At 56.1% G+C, this 15,543-nt stretch overlaps 1 protein-coding gene across 1 annotated transcript in view; it reads left to right on the top strand.

Annotated features, from left to right (window-relative positions):
* Nucleotides 1-15,543, top strand: part of FOXP4 (forkhead box P4) — a 49,525-nt gene that overhangs the window by 17,341 nt on the left and 16,641 nt on the right. Inside the window, exons 2-3 of the mRNA XM_032409847.1 lie at nucleotides 885-1,110; nucleotides 11,950-12,045. Of these exons, the coding sequence (XP_032265738.1) occupies nucleotides 901-1,110; nucleotides 11,950-12,045 (306 nt within the window). The 5' untranslated portion in view covers nucleotides 885-900. The remainder of the gene's footprint in view (nucleotides 1-884; nucleotides 1,111-11,949; nucleotides 12,046-15,543) is intronic.

The raw sequence follows: 15,543 nt of genomic DNA, 5'->3' as shown, positions 1-15,543 counted from the left end.
TCTTTGCCCTGAACTCTCTGGACCCTCAGTTTTTCCATCTGTAAAATCAGGATGATAATGACTACCTCGCACCATCCTTATGAGAAGGCATCATGGTAATTATAGAAACAGTAAATATTATGGAGTGTCTGCTTTTGGCCAGGTGCTGGGCTGAGGGCTTTAGAATGGCAGGGCGGAGAAGTGGGACCATTGGCTGCCTTGACTGGCAGCTCCAGGCCCAGCTGAGGGGCTCCCAGTAGGTGCTGAGCAAAGGGCAACCACATTTGTGGAACGAATGTGGATTAGAGCCTTTCTGGGTCCTAGGGAAGGAGACCCTATAAGGAGGCCCTGCCCTGGGGGAAGTCTCTATCTATGGGGAACACACACACAGGTCATTACTGGTGGGGGTGGGGCTCAGCAATATGGTTGGTCCCAGTGAATAGCTCCTCTGCGCTTCGATATCCTAGCAGGTTGATAGCCTAGCCGGACCCTAGCTTCCCCAGCGCCCTAGCCTGGAGGGAGAGGCCAACACGGGTTTCCCGCCCCACCCTCCCCAGGGGCAGGGGTGAAGATATCACCTCCTCCCCTTCCCTGCCAAGGTCCCCTGGAAGTCCAGGAAATGTGGGGGAGGACCTGCCCCTTCCCCCCAGCCTAGGGAGAGGATGACATTGGGAGGGGGCCCACACCCCAAGAGGGGTCCCAGGAGCCGCTTCCAGGAAGTTGAGGAGGAAGAGATACCCTAAGACGGGATTGGGGGGAGCATGGGGGTGTTAAGCGGTGGTGGTGTGTTGTTTGGTGGTTGAGGGGCTTTTTGTTGGTGGGGGGGGGCTTCGGTGGCTGCTCCAGGGAGACCGCGTCCAGACTTGAGCCTCAGCCCCTCCCCCATGTCTCTCCTCCCCCTCCAGGTCCCGCTAGAGCGACATGATGGTGGAATCCGCCTCGGAGACAATCAGGTCGGCTCCCTCTGGTCAGAACGGCGTGGGCAGCATTTCTGGGCAGGCGGATGGCGGCGGCGGCGGGGCCGGGGCGGCGGGCGCTGGCGGCGGCGGCACGGGCCGGGACTCGGCGGCCGGAGCAGACAGCAACGGCGAGATGAGCCCCGCGGAGCTGCTGCACTTCCAGCAGCAACAGGTAGGAGCAGGCGCCCCTCCCCAGCATCCCGGAGGAGGAGGGGGGCGGCCGGGCCTCGTCCCACTCTCTTCCTGGCAACGCGGGGCACAGGCTTCCTGCCAAGCAGCCTCACTTTTAACCCTCTTGAAAAGGTCCAGCCTCCAGGGACCCCCTCTGCGCCCTCCCATTCCAGTGGCCACCTAAGGGGGGCGGGGAGCCGTGCTCCCAGGAGAGAGAAGTGGGACCCAGGAGGCCCAGAGGTCGGGGAGCTTGGAACAGTCTCAGAAATGCCCACAAAAAGAGACACCCGGGGCAGTAGGCTTGAGCGTGTGTGTCTGGGGTGGGTGGTGGCCTGGGCTCTCCTCCTGCACGCTGGCTAAATTAACAGGGTTGCGACAGGGAGACCACTCTCTAGGGTGCATGTTCTTTGGAGGAAGGGGCCGTGTATACAGGGGTATCTTCACTTTATTTGTATTGTAAAATATTCCCCACCGCCATCTCTGCCTGGGCCCCTAATCCAAGCTGTGAAGAAATTAAACTTCTAGGCACCAGAGTCCAAAGCAGCTAGGAAAAGGCCAAGAGCAGGAGGTGATGACAGGCCTCCATTTTTAGGGGTCAGACTGGGAATCCCTGTCTGCCTCTTCCTTCTCTTTTCTCCCCTCCATCATTCCACCCTAAGCTGCAGAGTTCCGGAGTTCAAGACCAGCCGCTGAAGTTTGAGAGGCCCTGGGGTAGGGAGCCTGGTTGGGTGATGACAGAGCAGGGGCCCCAGGTTCTGGCCCCACGGCCCCACCCCTGGAAAAAGGGAGAATCATGCTTGACAAGTTCAGGAGAACCGGCCCAGCCAGCCCTGGCCTTGGGATTCTCCTCCTCTTATTTGACTGCTCCCCACGCTCGCTGGTGGCACTACCCCTTGGGGGCTGTTCTGAGAATGCGGAACAGTCAGGTCCTGCATGCATCCCCACGCACGCCCCCACCCCTGCCTCAAATGTGCACAGATGTGTATACCCGTCTTGCCCTCATGTTCTCTCCCAGGCTCACCCTGGGGCTCCTCCCCTGATCCATAGCCCCTTATAGGGCCCTTTCCCACCACACTCTGCAGAGCGGGAGGTCAGACTCGGAGCAGCAGCGTCCGAAGCCCAGCGCCCTGCCCGGAGTTGGTCAGCCACCACCAACACAGAAACTGAACCAACCCGGGTTAAGTCTCAGCCAGCCCCTTAACCAGCAGTGCAACCTTGGCCAAGTCCTGGAGCCTCCCTGAGCCTTGGCCTCCTCGATTCCTAAAGTATGGGCTTTTTAGGATCAGGTGCAATTTGAGCGTGAAGTCTCTTCACACACCGAATGGCCCATGTGGATGCTGACAGAATTGAGGATTTTAGAAATCACTTCCTCTTACGGACTGTGGAGACCTATCACCTTTCCCTGGGGAGATAGCCCTTGGGAGTTTGCTGGCATCTCCCAAGCCTTCCCAATAGGCAGGATCTCTGGGGAAGAGACCCACAGAGTTTGTGACATCTACCGGGGACAGAAGGTCAAAGGGCCAAATTCTACCCTTTATGAAAATAATAACAAGACACACCCCACCAGAAGTCTCCAAGGCCACCCGTTTTTTATAACCACCTCTTCCCTTCCCCCACCTCTGTGCACACAGGGCTAGGAAAGATTTTGAATGTGGTGGGGGATGGGACGGGGTGGGGAGAACTACTGACACTGGAAAGTGTCTTTTAAACAATTCAACTGCAGAGTGAACATAGATATCTGTATAACTGGGAGATGTGTGGGGTGGGGAGAGACAGAACTTTCTGTACTGATCGGGTTTCTTCGCTCTGCATTGCACACAAGCCATGTTTTGCCATCTATATTCCACATTCTAGTTATTCCTGTTTGTTTTGGGGAATATCCCAAAGGCCTGGAAAATCCTATATCTGTTTCACAAATAAACTGGGGTGGAGATTTGGAGGCAGGCGGAGGGCTGTTTTACCCATTTGGGCTCACTCTAGGCCTGGTGCCTGGAGCCAAGGAAAATATTTGAGATTTAAAAAAGGTCCTGTTGGCTCCGAACTATGAAAGAACCCCGCAAAATTAAAATGATAAGTTTTTCAATTAACAGGAAAGTCTGTGGCCCGTCCTTCCAGCCCCAGTCTATGAGCCAGGCTTTGGGGGAAAGCTTCAGGGGTAACATTTTCCAGTACCCTCAACGACAAATGTTCCTTACTATTTGCGGGGTAGATTAACTGTAGAAAAGAAAGCCTGGCCCGGTGGGTTCCTCCTTCCTCCCCTCAGCCCCAATCAGAAAGTCCTTCGAGGACAAACAAATAACCTTGTCTCAGTTTGGTGCTTTGGGTCTTTCTCATACACGGGTCACTTAATCACCTGGCCAGCCCTGGGAAGTGGGTGTTATTATTCCCATTCTGCAGATGAGGGGTCACTGACTGGGTTTGGTGACCTCAGGTCTCCCGGTTCCTGGACTGGAGCTCAGCACAGCCTTGTTTTGGTCACTACCCTCCCTTGTCACACAGTTCCCTGTGGGAAATGGAGGGAGTGAGGCCTGGAACGTAGTAGGTGCTAAATAAACGTTCACTGGTGAGTGTGGGAGAGCACTCCATTCCCAGCCCTAAAAGCCCTTAGACAAACGAAAGCAGTGGAAAGCAACACTGTCCGCAGGCCCTACGTCGCCACTCTAGAGGAGGGAGGTTGGGGGCAGGTGTGCGGGCTGTGCACTGCTCCCATTCCTCCTCCTTGGGCCTCCAAGCCCCTCTCCCTCTTTCCGTCCGTCTGCTGGTCTCTGTCCCTCCACTCTGGGTAAACAAGCCCTGGAAATGCAGGCTTGGCCTTTGGGAGTAATGAGTTGACAGAGAGGAGGGAGATAAACAGGGCAAGTCAGAAGTCAGACCAGTGACAGGACTTGAGGCTGAAACAAACAGTGCCGAAGAGGGAGGCTGCATCACTTTGGAACAAGAGCAAGCACCCGTTTCCATGCAACAGCAGGCCGGGAGCTTGTTCAAACAGAGGCTGGGGGTGGGGGTGGGGGGTGACATGGCTTGGCAGCCAGGCCCCGTCTGACTAGAGAGAGGGTCCCCAGCTGGCTGCCCCCTCAGCAGCCAAGACCCCGTGCTTCTGGCTCCCTCCTCTCAAGCCCCTGATTGCTGAGTGGCAGAGCCCCACTGCCTCCACGCTGTCCTTCGGGCTTTCACCAGGTCTCCAGTCTCACCCCTTTACGGGAAAAGAAGGCTCACGGTGCAGTAGGCCTTGGAGCGTGCATTCATTCAGCAAACATGCACTGAACCTTATTTACACCGGGCTCCCCGTAGGCCAGCTGGGGTTGATGATCCCCAGCTGCTATTAAAGAATACCCTGGACCCAGCAGACATGCCGGCTACCCACCCATCCCCTTCCTTCACCGAGCAAAGTCTCCTTCCTCATTGCTCCTTCCTCCCCTGTTTTCCCTCTGATGGGTTTTTTCTTTGAAGGTTGGCCTCGCATTTTATCCTAATCTGATTTCACCTGGATGAAATGTCCCCCCCCCCGGGGGGGGGGTTCCCTAGGGACTGCGCAGAAACCCTTTGGGCTCTGATGGGGAGCAGTGAGGGCCGGGACGAGTGTGGGAGGTGGTGGGCCTAGAGCGGCCTGGGGGACAGGGCTTGGCCGCTCTGGCCCAGGAGAGCCAGTCTTGGGGCCAGAGGGCTGGGCCAGGCCGGATGGGGGCTAGCAGGGCTGCTGGCAGCCACACTGAAAGGCGTCCTGGGCCTCCAGAGCCTGCACTTCCATTGTCCTCAGGTTTCGGGGGTGACAGGTCAGGGAGGGTCACAGGAGGGTTGCCTAGTATCTGGGCACTCCCACCGCAGTTGCTGTGACAACCGGGGCCAAATCCCATCCTGTTCACATCCTGTGAGGACATTCAAAGGGGTTGGGGGGCTCTGCACATTAATGGGCTTTTAACTCACCCCCTCTAAGAGATGGGGGGGATGTCAGGGCATGGAGGAAAAGAAGAATGGAAGACATTTTTGTTTTCCTCCCGTGTCTGGCCCTCCTCTGCCCAAGCTACTTAGGGGGATGGGGTGGGAAGGGGAGGCTTCTGGGGTGAATTAGCACACACACTGTCAACAGTGGTCTTTGGTCCTCAGGTCAGGGGCTCGTTTCTCCTTGGGACTCATGCCCCCAGACTCTACTCTTCCTCTCTGGTCTCACACCTTCTGGACTCTTCCCTTTTCTTTCAGTAGGGCGAGGCCCTCCCCAGGAGGTGCTGGGGACCTGGAGGGGAAGGGGGCCTGAAACCCAGCTGTGCACCCCGGCTCTGAGTCTCCCACCCACGTGGGCCTGCCTGTATCAGTGCGTTGCTGGTTTTCATTTTAATGGTTCTAATTTGAGAATGCGTCGATGTCATTTTTACGAGGTTGGTGTAAAAAAAATTTACAGCCTTTCCAAAAAGCTTTTTTTTTTTTTTTTTTTTTGCAAGGGAAAAAGGTGTAGAATCACTTTGGGGGTTTTATGGTCTCCTCTCCCCCATCCTCCTTGCCCCCCTTTTCTGTGTCATTTCATTTTTTATGTCTCTGCTGGAGGACAGCCTAGCTAGTCGAGAACTTGGATCTCCCCAGGTCAGTACCTTTAGTGGTTGGGGCCACTGACCTCTGATCCTTCTCCCTGGGCCCCTTCCCTCCACTCTCAGGCCTCAGAGGAGTTGCATTTCAAGCAGTGGACGGAGAAGTGTTTCCTGTTTAATTCAAAACAACAAGTCCTCATTAGGCACCTGCTGTTTACTAGCTGTGGGTTAGGTATCTACCCTCAGAGATTAATTATATCACTGCCTGCTTAAAATCCTCCAGCAATTCTTTCTTAAGGAGAGAATGAAAACCCTTGTCCCTGTGTGATCTGGCTCCTGCTCGCCTCTGGGACTTCCTCCCAGGCTACTCAGCTTAGCCACTCTGGCCTTGGTGGTTCATAATGCTCCAAGCTTAGTCCCACCTCAGGGCCCTTGCACCAGCTCTTTTGTCCACCGTGAATACTGTCCCCTGAAAGAGTTCCCTCCTCACCCTAAATGTCTCCTCAGAGAGGCCTTCCCTGGCCCCACAACTTAAGTAGGCAGCCAGCCGTCCTCCGGGTAACGCTTGGTGTAACGCTAACCACCATCTCTTCTTAGCCTGCTTGTCTTTGTTTTCGTGTCTGGTTCATCCCGTTAGAACTTGATCCCTGTTAAAGCAAACACTCAGCGTCCCCAGAGGCTAGGATGGTGCAAGTGCCCTGTGGGGCTTCACAAATCCTCGCTGCATTATTGATAAATGAATAGGGAGTCACACTATGGCTGTGGGTAAGGGGGGGGGCGGGGACAGGTGATGGGCTTTCCTGGGGCTCTTTTCAGGTTTGGGATAGGCTAACCACCACCTCCCCAATTGCCCTCCTGTGCCCCTTCCCCTAAATCTAGCCAGGCCCAGTTGAAATTAATTATCAAGACAATTTCTATCTCATTTGCCAAAATTAGCTAGATGCAGACAAAAGAAGTTTGGATTTCGTTTTGGCTGCCCCTCCCCACAGTCCAAATTAAGCCAGAATTTGCCAGAAGGTCTTCCATCTTGCCCGGCCGCTCACGGCTCCTCTTCCCTGCACAGAGCCCATGTCATCAGGCCCAGGGGATTCAGCTTCTGCCTCTGCTACTGTGTGACTTTGGGCGGGTCACTGTCCCTCTCTGTATCATTTCCACATCTATGAAGTGAACTAAAGCTACGTTTCACAAACCATTTAGCTTAAGATCCACCCGAAGAGATACATTTTACTTGGAGCCCTAACACACGGTTTCATGAAACAATGCTTATGCTTACCTAATAACTCTGATGCTTTCTTTTGTGTGTGTGTGTGTTCCTATTTTTTTGACCCACTAAATTGCTATTGTTACCCACCATTAGATCATGACCAGCAATTTAGAAAACACAAGACTAGATGCCCTCCAACACTTCCAGCTCACCAGGTCTTTGGGATTCTGCTGCTCCTTTTCAGAGTTCAGCCCTTTCAAGCTCAAGTCTCTGAGCACCACATCCCCGCCCTTGCAATCCTCAGCCTGCAGAAAGGACCAGTAAACAGCCCTACACCTGGCCTCCATCAAGAGGATGCCGGTCCCTCCCCCCGAATTCTCAGAGACAGAAATGAGGGTGTGGTCTCATCCTGCCAACCACGAGAGACCCTCCTGCTCCAAGACTTGTTTTTCTTTTCATAGCAGCCCCTGTTGCCCTCCAAGCTCTGGCTTCATTCCCCTCCATCCCGCCCTCCCTGGATGCCATCCGTTATAAGCCATTTGTTCCTAATTGTGGAGATCCTGCTAATGACTTCTGAATGGACGAGGCGGGGAGGAGGGTTCGCCTTCATTAGCAAGACAGTTCTTGGGCTGGAGGGGGAGAGGCGGGGGGGGGAGGGTTTGATGAGCGTGTCCTGCCAGGTGGCACTGGACAAAACTGGGAGCTGCCAGGGAAGGTGGCAGATTAATAGTAAAGACAAAAGTTGGTGTCCATTCCGGACCTACTGGGTGCCAGGCACTCTGCTAAGTACTCCACGAGCCTCCTGTACTCTTCACAACAGCCCTGGGAACCAAGGGCTTCCTCTACTTCGCAGAGGAAGAAACTGAGGCTCAGAGAGGTACCTTACCCAAGGTCACACAGTATATGGTGGAGCCAGGACTTGGATCCAGATCTCTGACCGGGGTCCATGAACTGAATGGCCTAGTACTGCCTCCTTTGAAGGAAAACTGGACCTTATCCCCCAAACCACAGAGCTGGAGATGAGGTTTTGAGTCCAAGGGGTAGAGAGAGGGGATTTAAGGGGCCTGATGACTCCCAGTTTGCCATTCTGCCCCGAGCCCCCACCCCCACTCCCGTTCCCTCCCTCCTCCTAGGGTTTCCTTGATGGCTTCTCCTTGGTGTGGGATACTAAATGCCTTTTCCCACCCCAGGCTGTATTTGGGTGTCTCTGGCCCTCAGGGAAAGGACATTGAGCTCAGCTTCCTGAAGATTCCTGTCTTGGTCTTGTCTGCCTGCCTGCACCAGCCTTACCTGCCCTTCACCCCTAGACAGCTGAAAGCACCCAGGCTCAGGGGAGAGCAGAGTCACAGGCCTCGAGGGACCATGCACAAGCTCCTGAAGGCCCCGCAGGGGGTCAGGGGGGCTGGGCAGTCAGAGGTGTCCACTCCATTTCCTGCCCATGGGACCTGGGGTCTCAGTTTCCTTGTCTAGAAGATGGAGACCATGACACGGGCCCTGCCTCACTCAAGGTGGTGAAGCTTCAAGATGTAGCCCTATACAAACACCAGCTCTTGAACTCTGTCCACCTGGCCTGCCTGCCCTATTCAGCATAGACCAAAATGCATTGCACAAATGAGTCTGCTGTCTGCTGCTGGCCGGGGAGGGGGCTCACAGATGCATTTGACAACATCTGTGTTTTCAAGGGGGCTGTGACCTGGTCGGCATCATCAGAGAAAGTGGGGCTGGCTCTGTCGGGGTGGGGGCCACCATCACCCATGTCTCTCAGCCGTGGGCAGGCTGGTGATGTAATCAGGCCCCAGGGCCAGCAGCTGGTGTAGACGAGGCCTGGTGTGTTGGAGTGGTGGACAGGACTCAGGTGAGGCTTCAGGAAGTCTCCGACCTACCTGATCCCTTGGGTGACCCACCCTGGAGGAGGGCAGCCTGGGCCAGAGGGACCCCCTCGCTCCCAGAGTGCTGTCCCCAGCCGTGGGTCTGGATGTGTGGACAATGGTGTGGAGTGGGGAATGGAGCAGCACTGGCGTATGCTGGGACAGGGTCATGTCCAGGCCATCCAGGGAGGGGAGCTTGGACCCCAGGTCCAGGGTCTGCCCATCACCCTTACTCCTGGGCACCCACAGCATGATTTTTCGGTGGTACCCAAACCACTCTAAATTGGGTCAGGGCTGAGCTTTAAGCAAATGACACAAAATGACCTTGGGTTGTCCACTGTCACCTCCCCGTCGCCTCTAAGCACAGGGCCTGTGCATGGTGGGCGGCCGTACATGTGAGTAAGTGAACAAATGAAGGAATGAAGGAATGAAGGAATGAAGTGCCTGCAGGCCCCTGTGGGCTCCTCCAGCTTCTCCTGCTGCCAGCCTGGGAATAGTTTCAAGGTCTTGAAACTTGAAACTTCTGGACTTGCTGGGCCATTTCACTCCTCTGTGCAGTGGGGGTCGCTGTGCCAGGAACACACTTCAGCCGCCTGGCCCACTGGTCCCCCTGAGGACCTCGCCCCTCAGGACTCCGGTCAGGGGCAGCCAGCGCCGCCACCTTCTCTGGGCTCTGCGGCCCGGGGGGGGTGGGGGGGGTGGTGTGTGTGTGTGTGTGTGTGTGTGTGTGTGTGTGTGTGTGTATCAGCAGCCAGCACAGCCCCTGGTACACAGCAGGCGCTCAGTAACGTGAAGGAAGAAGTGAGTGGGGGCCGTCCCAGGAGGGTCCGGCCTTGGCTGGGCTCTCTGTCACTTGGCCTGCTGGGGAGGTAAGGCCCAGAGTGGGAGGAGGGCAGGCGGGTGAGTAAAGGATCCATCACAGATTAAGACTATAAGGCCCGTCATTTGTTCCTGTAAATCTTGTAATTTCATGCTCCAGGGGACCACAAAGTAAGAGAGTCTGAGGGGAGTGAATCCAGCTCCCCGGGCCCCTCCCCCCAACTTCCCCTGGAAACCCCACCCCTGGGTCACCTGGGCTGGCCAGCTTCTCCAAGCCTTTCTCTTCCCCCCAGTTCTCCCCCTGACCTCTGGCCCCCTATCTCTTTACCCCACACCTCCACCTTTGGAGGACAAGGAGCATGTGTCCAACTCATTAGACCTGGAGGGGGTCACCCAAGCACCTAGAGGCAGGGGCTCCTTCCTAATGACCACATGGCCACCTCCCTTCCTTCCCTCACCGCCTCTCCCCCTTGCCATAGCTCCTCAGAGCCTTTTGACTCAGAGAGGTCAGATTTCTACTTTCTGAAGTGAATCTTGGAAAAGAAACCCCAGGCCACTTGTTCAGGGGAAGAAAGAGGGGCTGGGGAAGGCCTAGGATCTGGGGGGCTGGTGAGGGGCACGCTCATGTGAGCTCCAGGTCTTCTGGGGGCCACATGCCCGCAGATACACCAGGGAGTATTTGGAGACCACGCTAAGGGAAGCTAGATTCAAGGCTGGGGGCGGCTCGGCTATTCGATGACAATGAAGAATGGGCTTCGAAGGGCATGTGTGTACATGCAGTGGGCACTCGTGAGCATTTGCAGGGTGGTGACTGTATGAGTGCATCCGTGTTGCACTGCACAAGGTTTGGCCTTGTTGGTGCTTGTGGTGAGGTCAGAGAACAGAAGTCCACGTGAGGACAAACACGAGTGTGTGTGTGTGTGTGTGTGTGTGTGTGTGTGTGTGTGTGTGGACAGAGGTGAGGGAGCCGCAATGAGCACGCTTCATTACATAGGTACACCGGGCAGGAGGCCGTGCTGGCCACCGGCTGGCTGAGCCCATGGAGAGAACCCACATTCCCAAGAAGGGAAGGGAATGGACACTTCTTGGTGCCACCTTGGTGCCAAGCTTGGGTCCTTTCATCCCCCTGGTGTTTCAGAGATGGATAGTGTTCCGGGTTTGCAGAAGAGACTGAAGCACAGGGAGAGCATAACGTGCCCAAGGTCATACTGCTGGTCAGCAGCACAACTGGGATTCAAACCCAGGCCTATCTGATGCCAGAGCCCCTGCCAGAGGCCTGGACGCAACTGCCTGGGGTGCCAAGGGAGATCTTGGTGGAACATGGGGGAAGACAGGTTTTGTGCTCCTGGAATGTGGATTCAGTTCAGGTCCCCACATCCCCTGCCTCTGAACCCCACACTGACCCAGAGTGGGGCAGTGGAGGGCTTGGCCATCCTTATGGAGAACTTCTGGGCTTCCCTCCCTGACCCCCCACTCTCCCACCAGACCTCTCACTGCTCACCTTCCAGGCTCACGGATGGGCTGGAGCTGCTCCCCCTACAAACTCCACACGCCTCCCACTGCTACGACCCTGCTGACTCCCAGTCCAGTCCAAGCCACTGGGGCCTCTGAGCCCAGACCACCACAGTGAGGTCGGAGTTACTCACTGGAGGTTCAGACACACCCTTGAGGACTTGACCGAATTCCCCCGTACCATGAGGCCCTGCACCCAGATCCCTGGACTCAGAAAGTCACACAGTGCTCAGACCCTGACACTCCCCCCTCATCCCCCTCAGCTGGGAGCAGTGACTCCCAAGTGAATGCTACTCCCTTTGCTTCCAGACCAGCCACCCGGCCGAGGCTTCCTGGGCTCAGATCCTCTCTCTGACACCTCCTGGCTGTGATCCTGGGCAGATTACTTTACCTCCGGAGACTGTTTCCTCAGCTGTAGAATGAAACTGATAACCCCTACCTCACAGCCTCACAGGAAGGAGTCAATGAGATCTTGTGTGTAAAGGGCTTGACGCATAGTAGATGCTCAGCAAGTAGTACCTGGTATTAGTACCTGGAGTCCATCTGCTGTACTTTCCCCTGGGATCCTTTTGTGGCCACTGCCCCTTCCATTTGCTGCCCCCATTAAGTCCCAACAAAACCTCTCAGGTCCCAGAGTGAGGCCCCTGTAGGCTCTGATCCCCACACCCTGGCAGCTCCTCTCGGGGACTCCTACATTTAGGCGTACTGCCAAGTCCAAGTGGACCCTGTGACCCTCTCACTCACCCCCGAGACCTTCCACCTTAGCCTGGCCTCCTCCCCCTTACTGCCCCCAGACTCTCCCTAAAACCTGGATGCTGCACGTCCCCTGACAGCCCCCTGCCTCCTCCGGGCCCTTCAGGCCATTGTTGGAGCAGGTAGGCCCTGCGCTGACAGCTGACCGGGCCCCTCTCTTGCAGGCCCTCCAGGTGGCCAGGCAGTTCCTGCTGCAGCAGGCCTCCGGCCTGAGCTCCCCGGGCAACAATGACAGCAAGCAGTCGGCCTCTGCCGTGCAGGTGAGCAGGGGGCAGGGGAGGCCGGGTGGGGAGCGTGGTCTTGGCCCCGGGGACGGCCCGCTGGAGGATGGCTCTGGCCAGTCCCCAGTGCCACAAAGTAGGCAGCTTTCCAGAAGCAAATGCAGTCAGTGCAGGGGTGCGGTGAAGAAACTTCACTTTCTCTTGTCTCCACCTGATCGCCCAGGCCTTCCTGTGCTCAGCCTCTTTGTGTGTGTGGCTCAGAGTTTGTGTCTGCGTTCAGCTCTCGCCCTCTCTGGGTACCTCCCGCTTGCTTCCCTTCCCTGGCTCTGCCCTCTGGGTCCCCGTCCCTTCTCAGGTTTCTGTTTCTCCATCCCAGTGGGTCACTTGGTCTGTCCCTCTCTCCTAGGCTCTTTCTTAGATGCTGAGGTCACCACATGCCCCCTCCCCACCTCTCACCCACCAACTCTCTCTGTCTCCCCCAGTTTCCTGTCTCTTGGTGTTTCTCTGTCTCTTTTGTTTTTCTTTGCACAATCTGCCCTTCTTTCCCCCTTTCCCTTCCCCCAGCTTGCCGGCCCATCTGGCTGGCTGGGGGGAGGGGAGATCTGTGGGAGGTGGGGGGGTGGGGAAGCCGGGCCTTCTGTTTACCTTTTGTGTCACAAAGAACTTGGGAGAATTGTGGTCTGAGTCGGGTGGGTCACGATCCGGACAGCCAGCTCCCCTCCCCCTGGGCCATGCAGCCCTCCTTCCTCGCTCCCCCACCCCTCCCCACAGCAGCAGGGGAGGCTTGGAATTGGGGAGAGGATTAAGCAGGGCTTTGAAAGGAAGTTTATCTAGGGGAGGAAGGGTGAGCCCGATCCTGAGCGAGAAGCTCTGGAGTTTGTGGGCGTGGGGTGCTGAAGGAAGGAGGGAAGTGAAGAGGACAGCAGGGATGAGGTGCTGGGTGCTCCGAGAAGGACCCAGGACTAGGCTTTGTCCTGGGGTGGGGCGGGGGAGTGGCAGATTCCAGACTCTGAGGAGTATCTGAGTCTTGTGTCAAACAAGCTTAATGTTTGGAAAATGGTTTGAAGAAGTTCAAGGTGACTGACGGATGTGGGGCCCGAGCAGTGGACCTCTTTTAGAAGTCTTGAACCTATTGAGACAGCCCTCAAGGAGGAGGAGTTGGACCAAAATGGGTAGTGGTCTGGGTGGAGAAGTGAGAACCCAGTCCAGAAGGTTAATAATTGGAAGAAGAGAAAGTTCTCACGCTGGAAAGATGTAGAAGGTTCTCGTGCCCATGTGGTGTCAGGACTGGGCCTCTTGGAATTAGGGATCCCCCCACGCCCCCATCTCCCCTGGCTCTGAAATGGCCCTCAGGCTACTGCTCTGAGTCATCCTCACCCTGGGCCCAGCCTCACACCCCCTTCACCCTGGGCCCGGCCTCACACCCCCTTCTAAGAGCAGGGAGCAGCATTCCTGTTCCCCCAGCAAGAGAGGGCCTGCTGACCCAAGGCAGGAGGGCAGGAGCTTGATGGTAGTTGGAGGGACTCAGGTCAGGCATCAAGAAGGACTTTACAGCTGGCTATGAGGGGTAGGAAATCTGAAATAATTGAGAAGGGGAGGGAGGCTATGGAATCTTCCTCAGGAGAGTCCCTCACCCAAAATGAGATCAGCCCTGGATGGCTTAGAGTAAGAGGCAGAGGTTTTGGTCAGAGAGACAGAGCAAATGATCCTTTTCTCAGGCCTCCTCTCTCCTTGCTTCCTCCTCCGAATCATTGACTGATTCATCCATTCATCAAATACTTGCTCAGTACTAATGAAACTAACAGCATTTACAGAGTGCTTACCATGGGGCAGACGTTAAGTGCTTTACAAGTGTCATTTGTCTCCCTTTATCCTCACAATCCTGTGGGGTCTAGCGATGCGATTATTAGCCTCATCTTGCAGATGAGGAGACCTTGGCCCAGATAGGTTAGGTCACTTGTCCAGAGACACACAGCTAATAAGGGACAGAGCCAGGATTTGACCCCAAACAACTAGCTCCAGAATTTAGACTTGAATGCCTACACTGTGCACAGCAGTGAACACCAGTAGTCCCCAGGTGCAGAGCCCCGGCCGGATGATGCTCTGGGTTCAGGGAGATGGGGTTCATGGGGCCGTGTCTGAACTTCCCCAGGAGCCTGGTGCTCCAACTCTTGACCCTCTTCCTCTTCCAACCATGGATACCTTCCTTGCCTCTCATCCCCATCTTTGGTTCACAGTCTCTAAGGAGGTGGAGCTTCTGTCCCTGAGTGGGGCCCAGGGCCTACAAATTGCTTCTCTGTGAATAAAGTGGTTAATGAAGAAAGATAGATGGCCACTTATTTCTGGTGGCCCCCGCATGACACTGCTCTGCTCCCCAGTGCAAGGCAGGATTGACTGCCTCACCTCCCAACTGTGTTCACCACCCCTCTCCTGGAGCCAGCTTCAGAAGTTTCTAGAACCATGTTAGTCTCCAGCTCCAGCCAGGAGATGGCCTAGTTTGTGCCCAGGCCTGTGCCCCAGGCAGGGAGAGGTCAGTTACCGAAGGCAGCAAAGGTAGCTGGGAGTTTTAGGGGGCGGAAGGGACGGTGGCTAGGGCCAGGGCCCTTAGCTCTGCCCAGCATCCATAGCATCTTCTCAGCGCCCCTGAGGCTGACCCTTCCAGAATTTCTGGAAATTCGTCTTGGTGCCCCATCACTTCTTTCTTGCTGCAGCCCCAGCCCAGAACTAGTCTGAGGACTTCCTTCTGGTCTTCTACAAGGGAGTTTAACCTAAACCAAGCTCTAGCCTGGTCTCCCCACTTGAGCCAAGACCCTAGACCCCACTTCAGAGTTTGAGTCTGGGTCCTTGATTCTGGCACCAAATTGCATCCGTGCGGTGCTCAGCCTCCCCACCCTCAGCCCACGGACAAGCTTCCTCTCTGTAAGCTGCCACCCAGCCCAGCACACTGTACTCATGGTGGGTGGAGGACCCAGGGGCCTGGGCAGGGTCCCTGAGGGAGGGCCTGGAGGCAGCTGTGGGCATTCAGCCCATGGCTCACACTGCCTTTAGTAAGCATTTAGCTGCCTTGGCCACTCTCCAGACAGTGACTCACGGGCCTTGCTGAGCTGACAAGCTGACAGTGTCTATCCTGGCACATCCTAGAGGGGTCAGCGGGGACACCAGGGGAGCTCCAACTCAGTTCTCAGAACCCTAAGGGGCGTGGGGGGATGGGGTCAGCCAGCTCAGGAGCTCAGCATGCGGCAGCCACCTCCCTGACCTTTCTTGACCCCCTGGGCCCGGTGGACAAGTACACACAAGGTAATCCGTCTGCATCTCTGCAGCCGCCTCTCCGGCCAGCTGTTCGGCCAATTGGCAGGAATGGTGGGGGCCAGGGAGGCCTTCCAAGGTCATCTCTTCCATTCCCCCGCGTCCAAGTAGGAAAGCCCCAAGGAAGGAAATGCCACATCCTTTTTTGCATGCCACTCACCGTGACTCACAGCCCTATGGCTGGAAAGATCCCCGGGTGTCTGGTCTGTCTCCCTGCCTGGGCCGTGTCCA

This window comes from Phoca vitulina, unplaced genomic scaffold (assembly GCF_004348235.1).
Source record: "Phoca vitulina isolate PV1807 unplaced genomic scaffold, GSC_HSeal_1.0 scaffold11, whole genome shotgun sequence".
In the NCBI taxonomy this organism is placed as follows: Eukaryota; Metazoa; Chordata; class Mammalia; order Carnivora; family Phocidae; genus Phoca; species Phoca vitulina.
The sequence above is the reverse complement of the archived record's forward strand: the minus strand, read 5'-3'. Positions and strand labels throughout refer to the sequence as shown.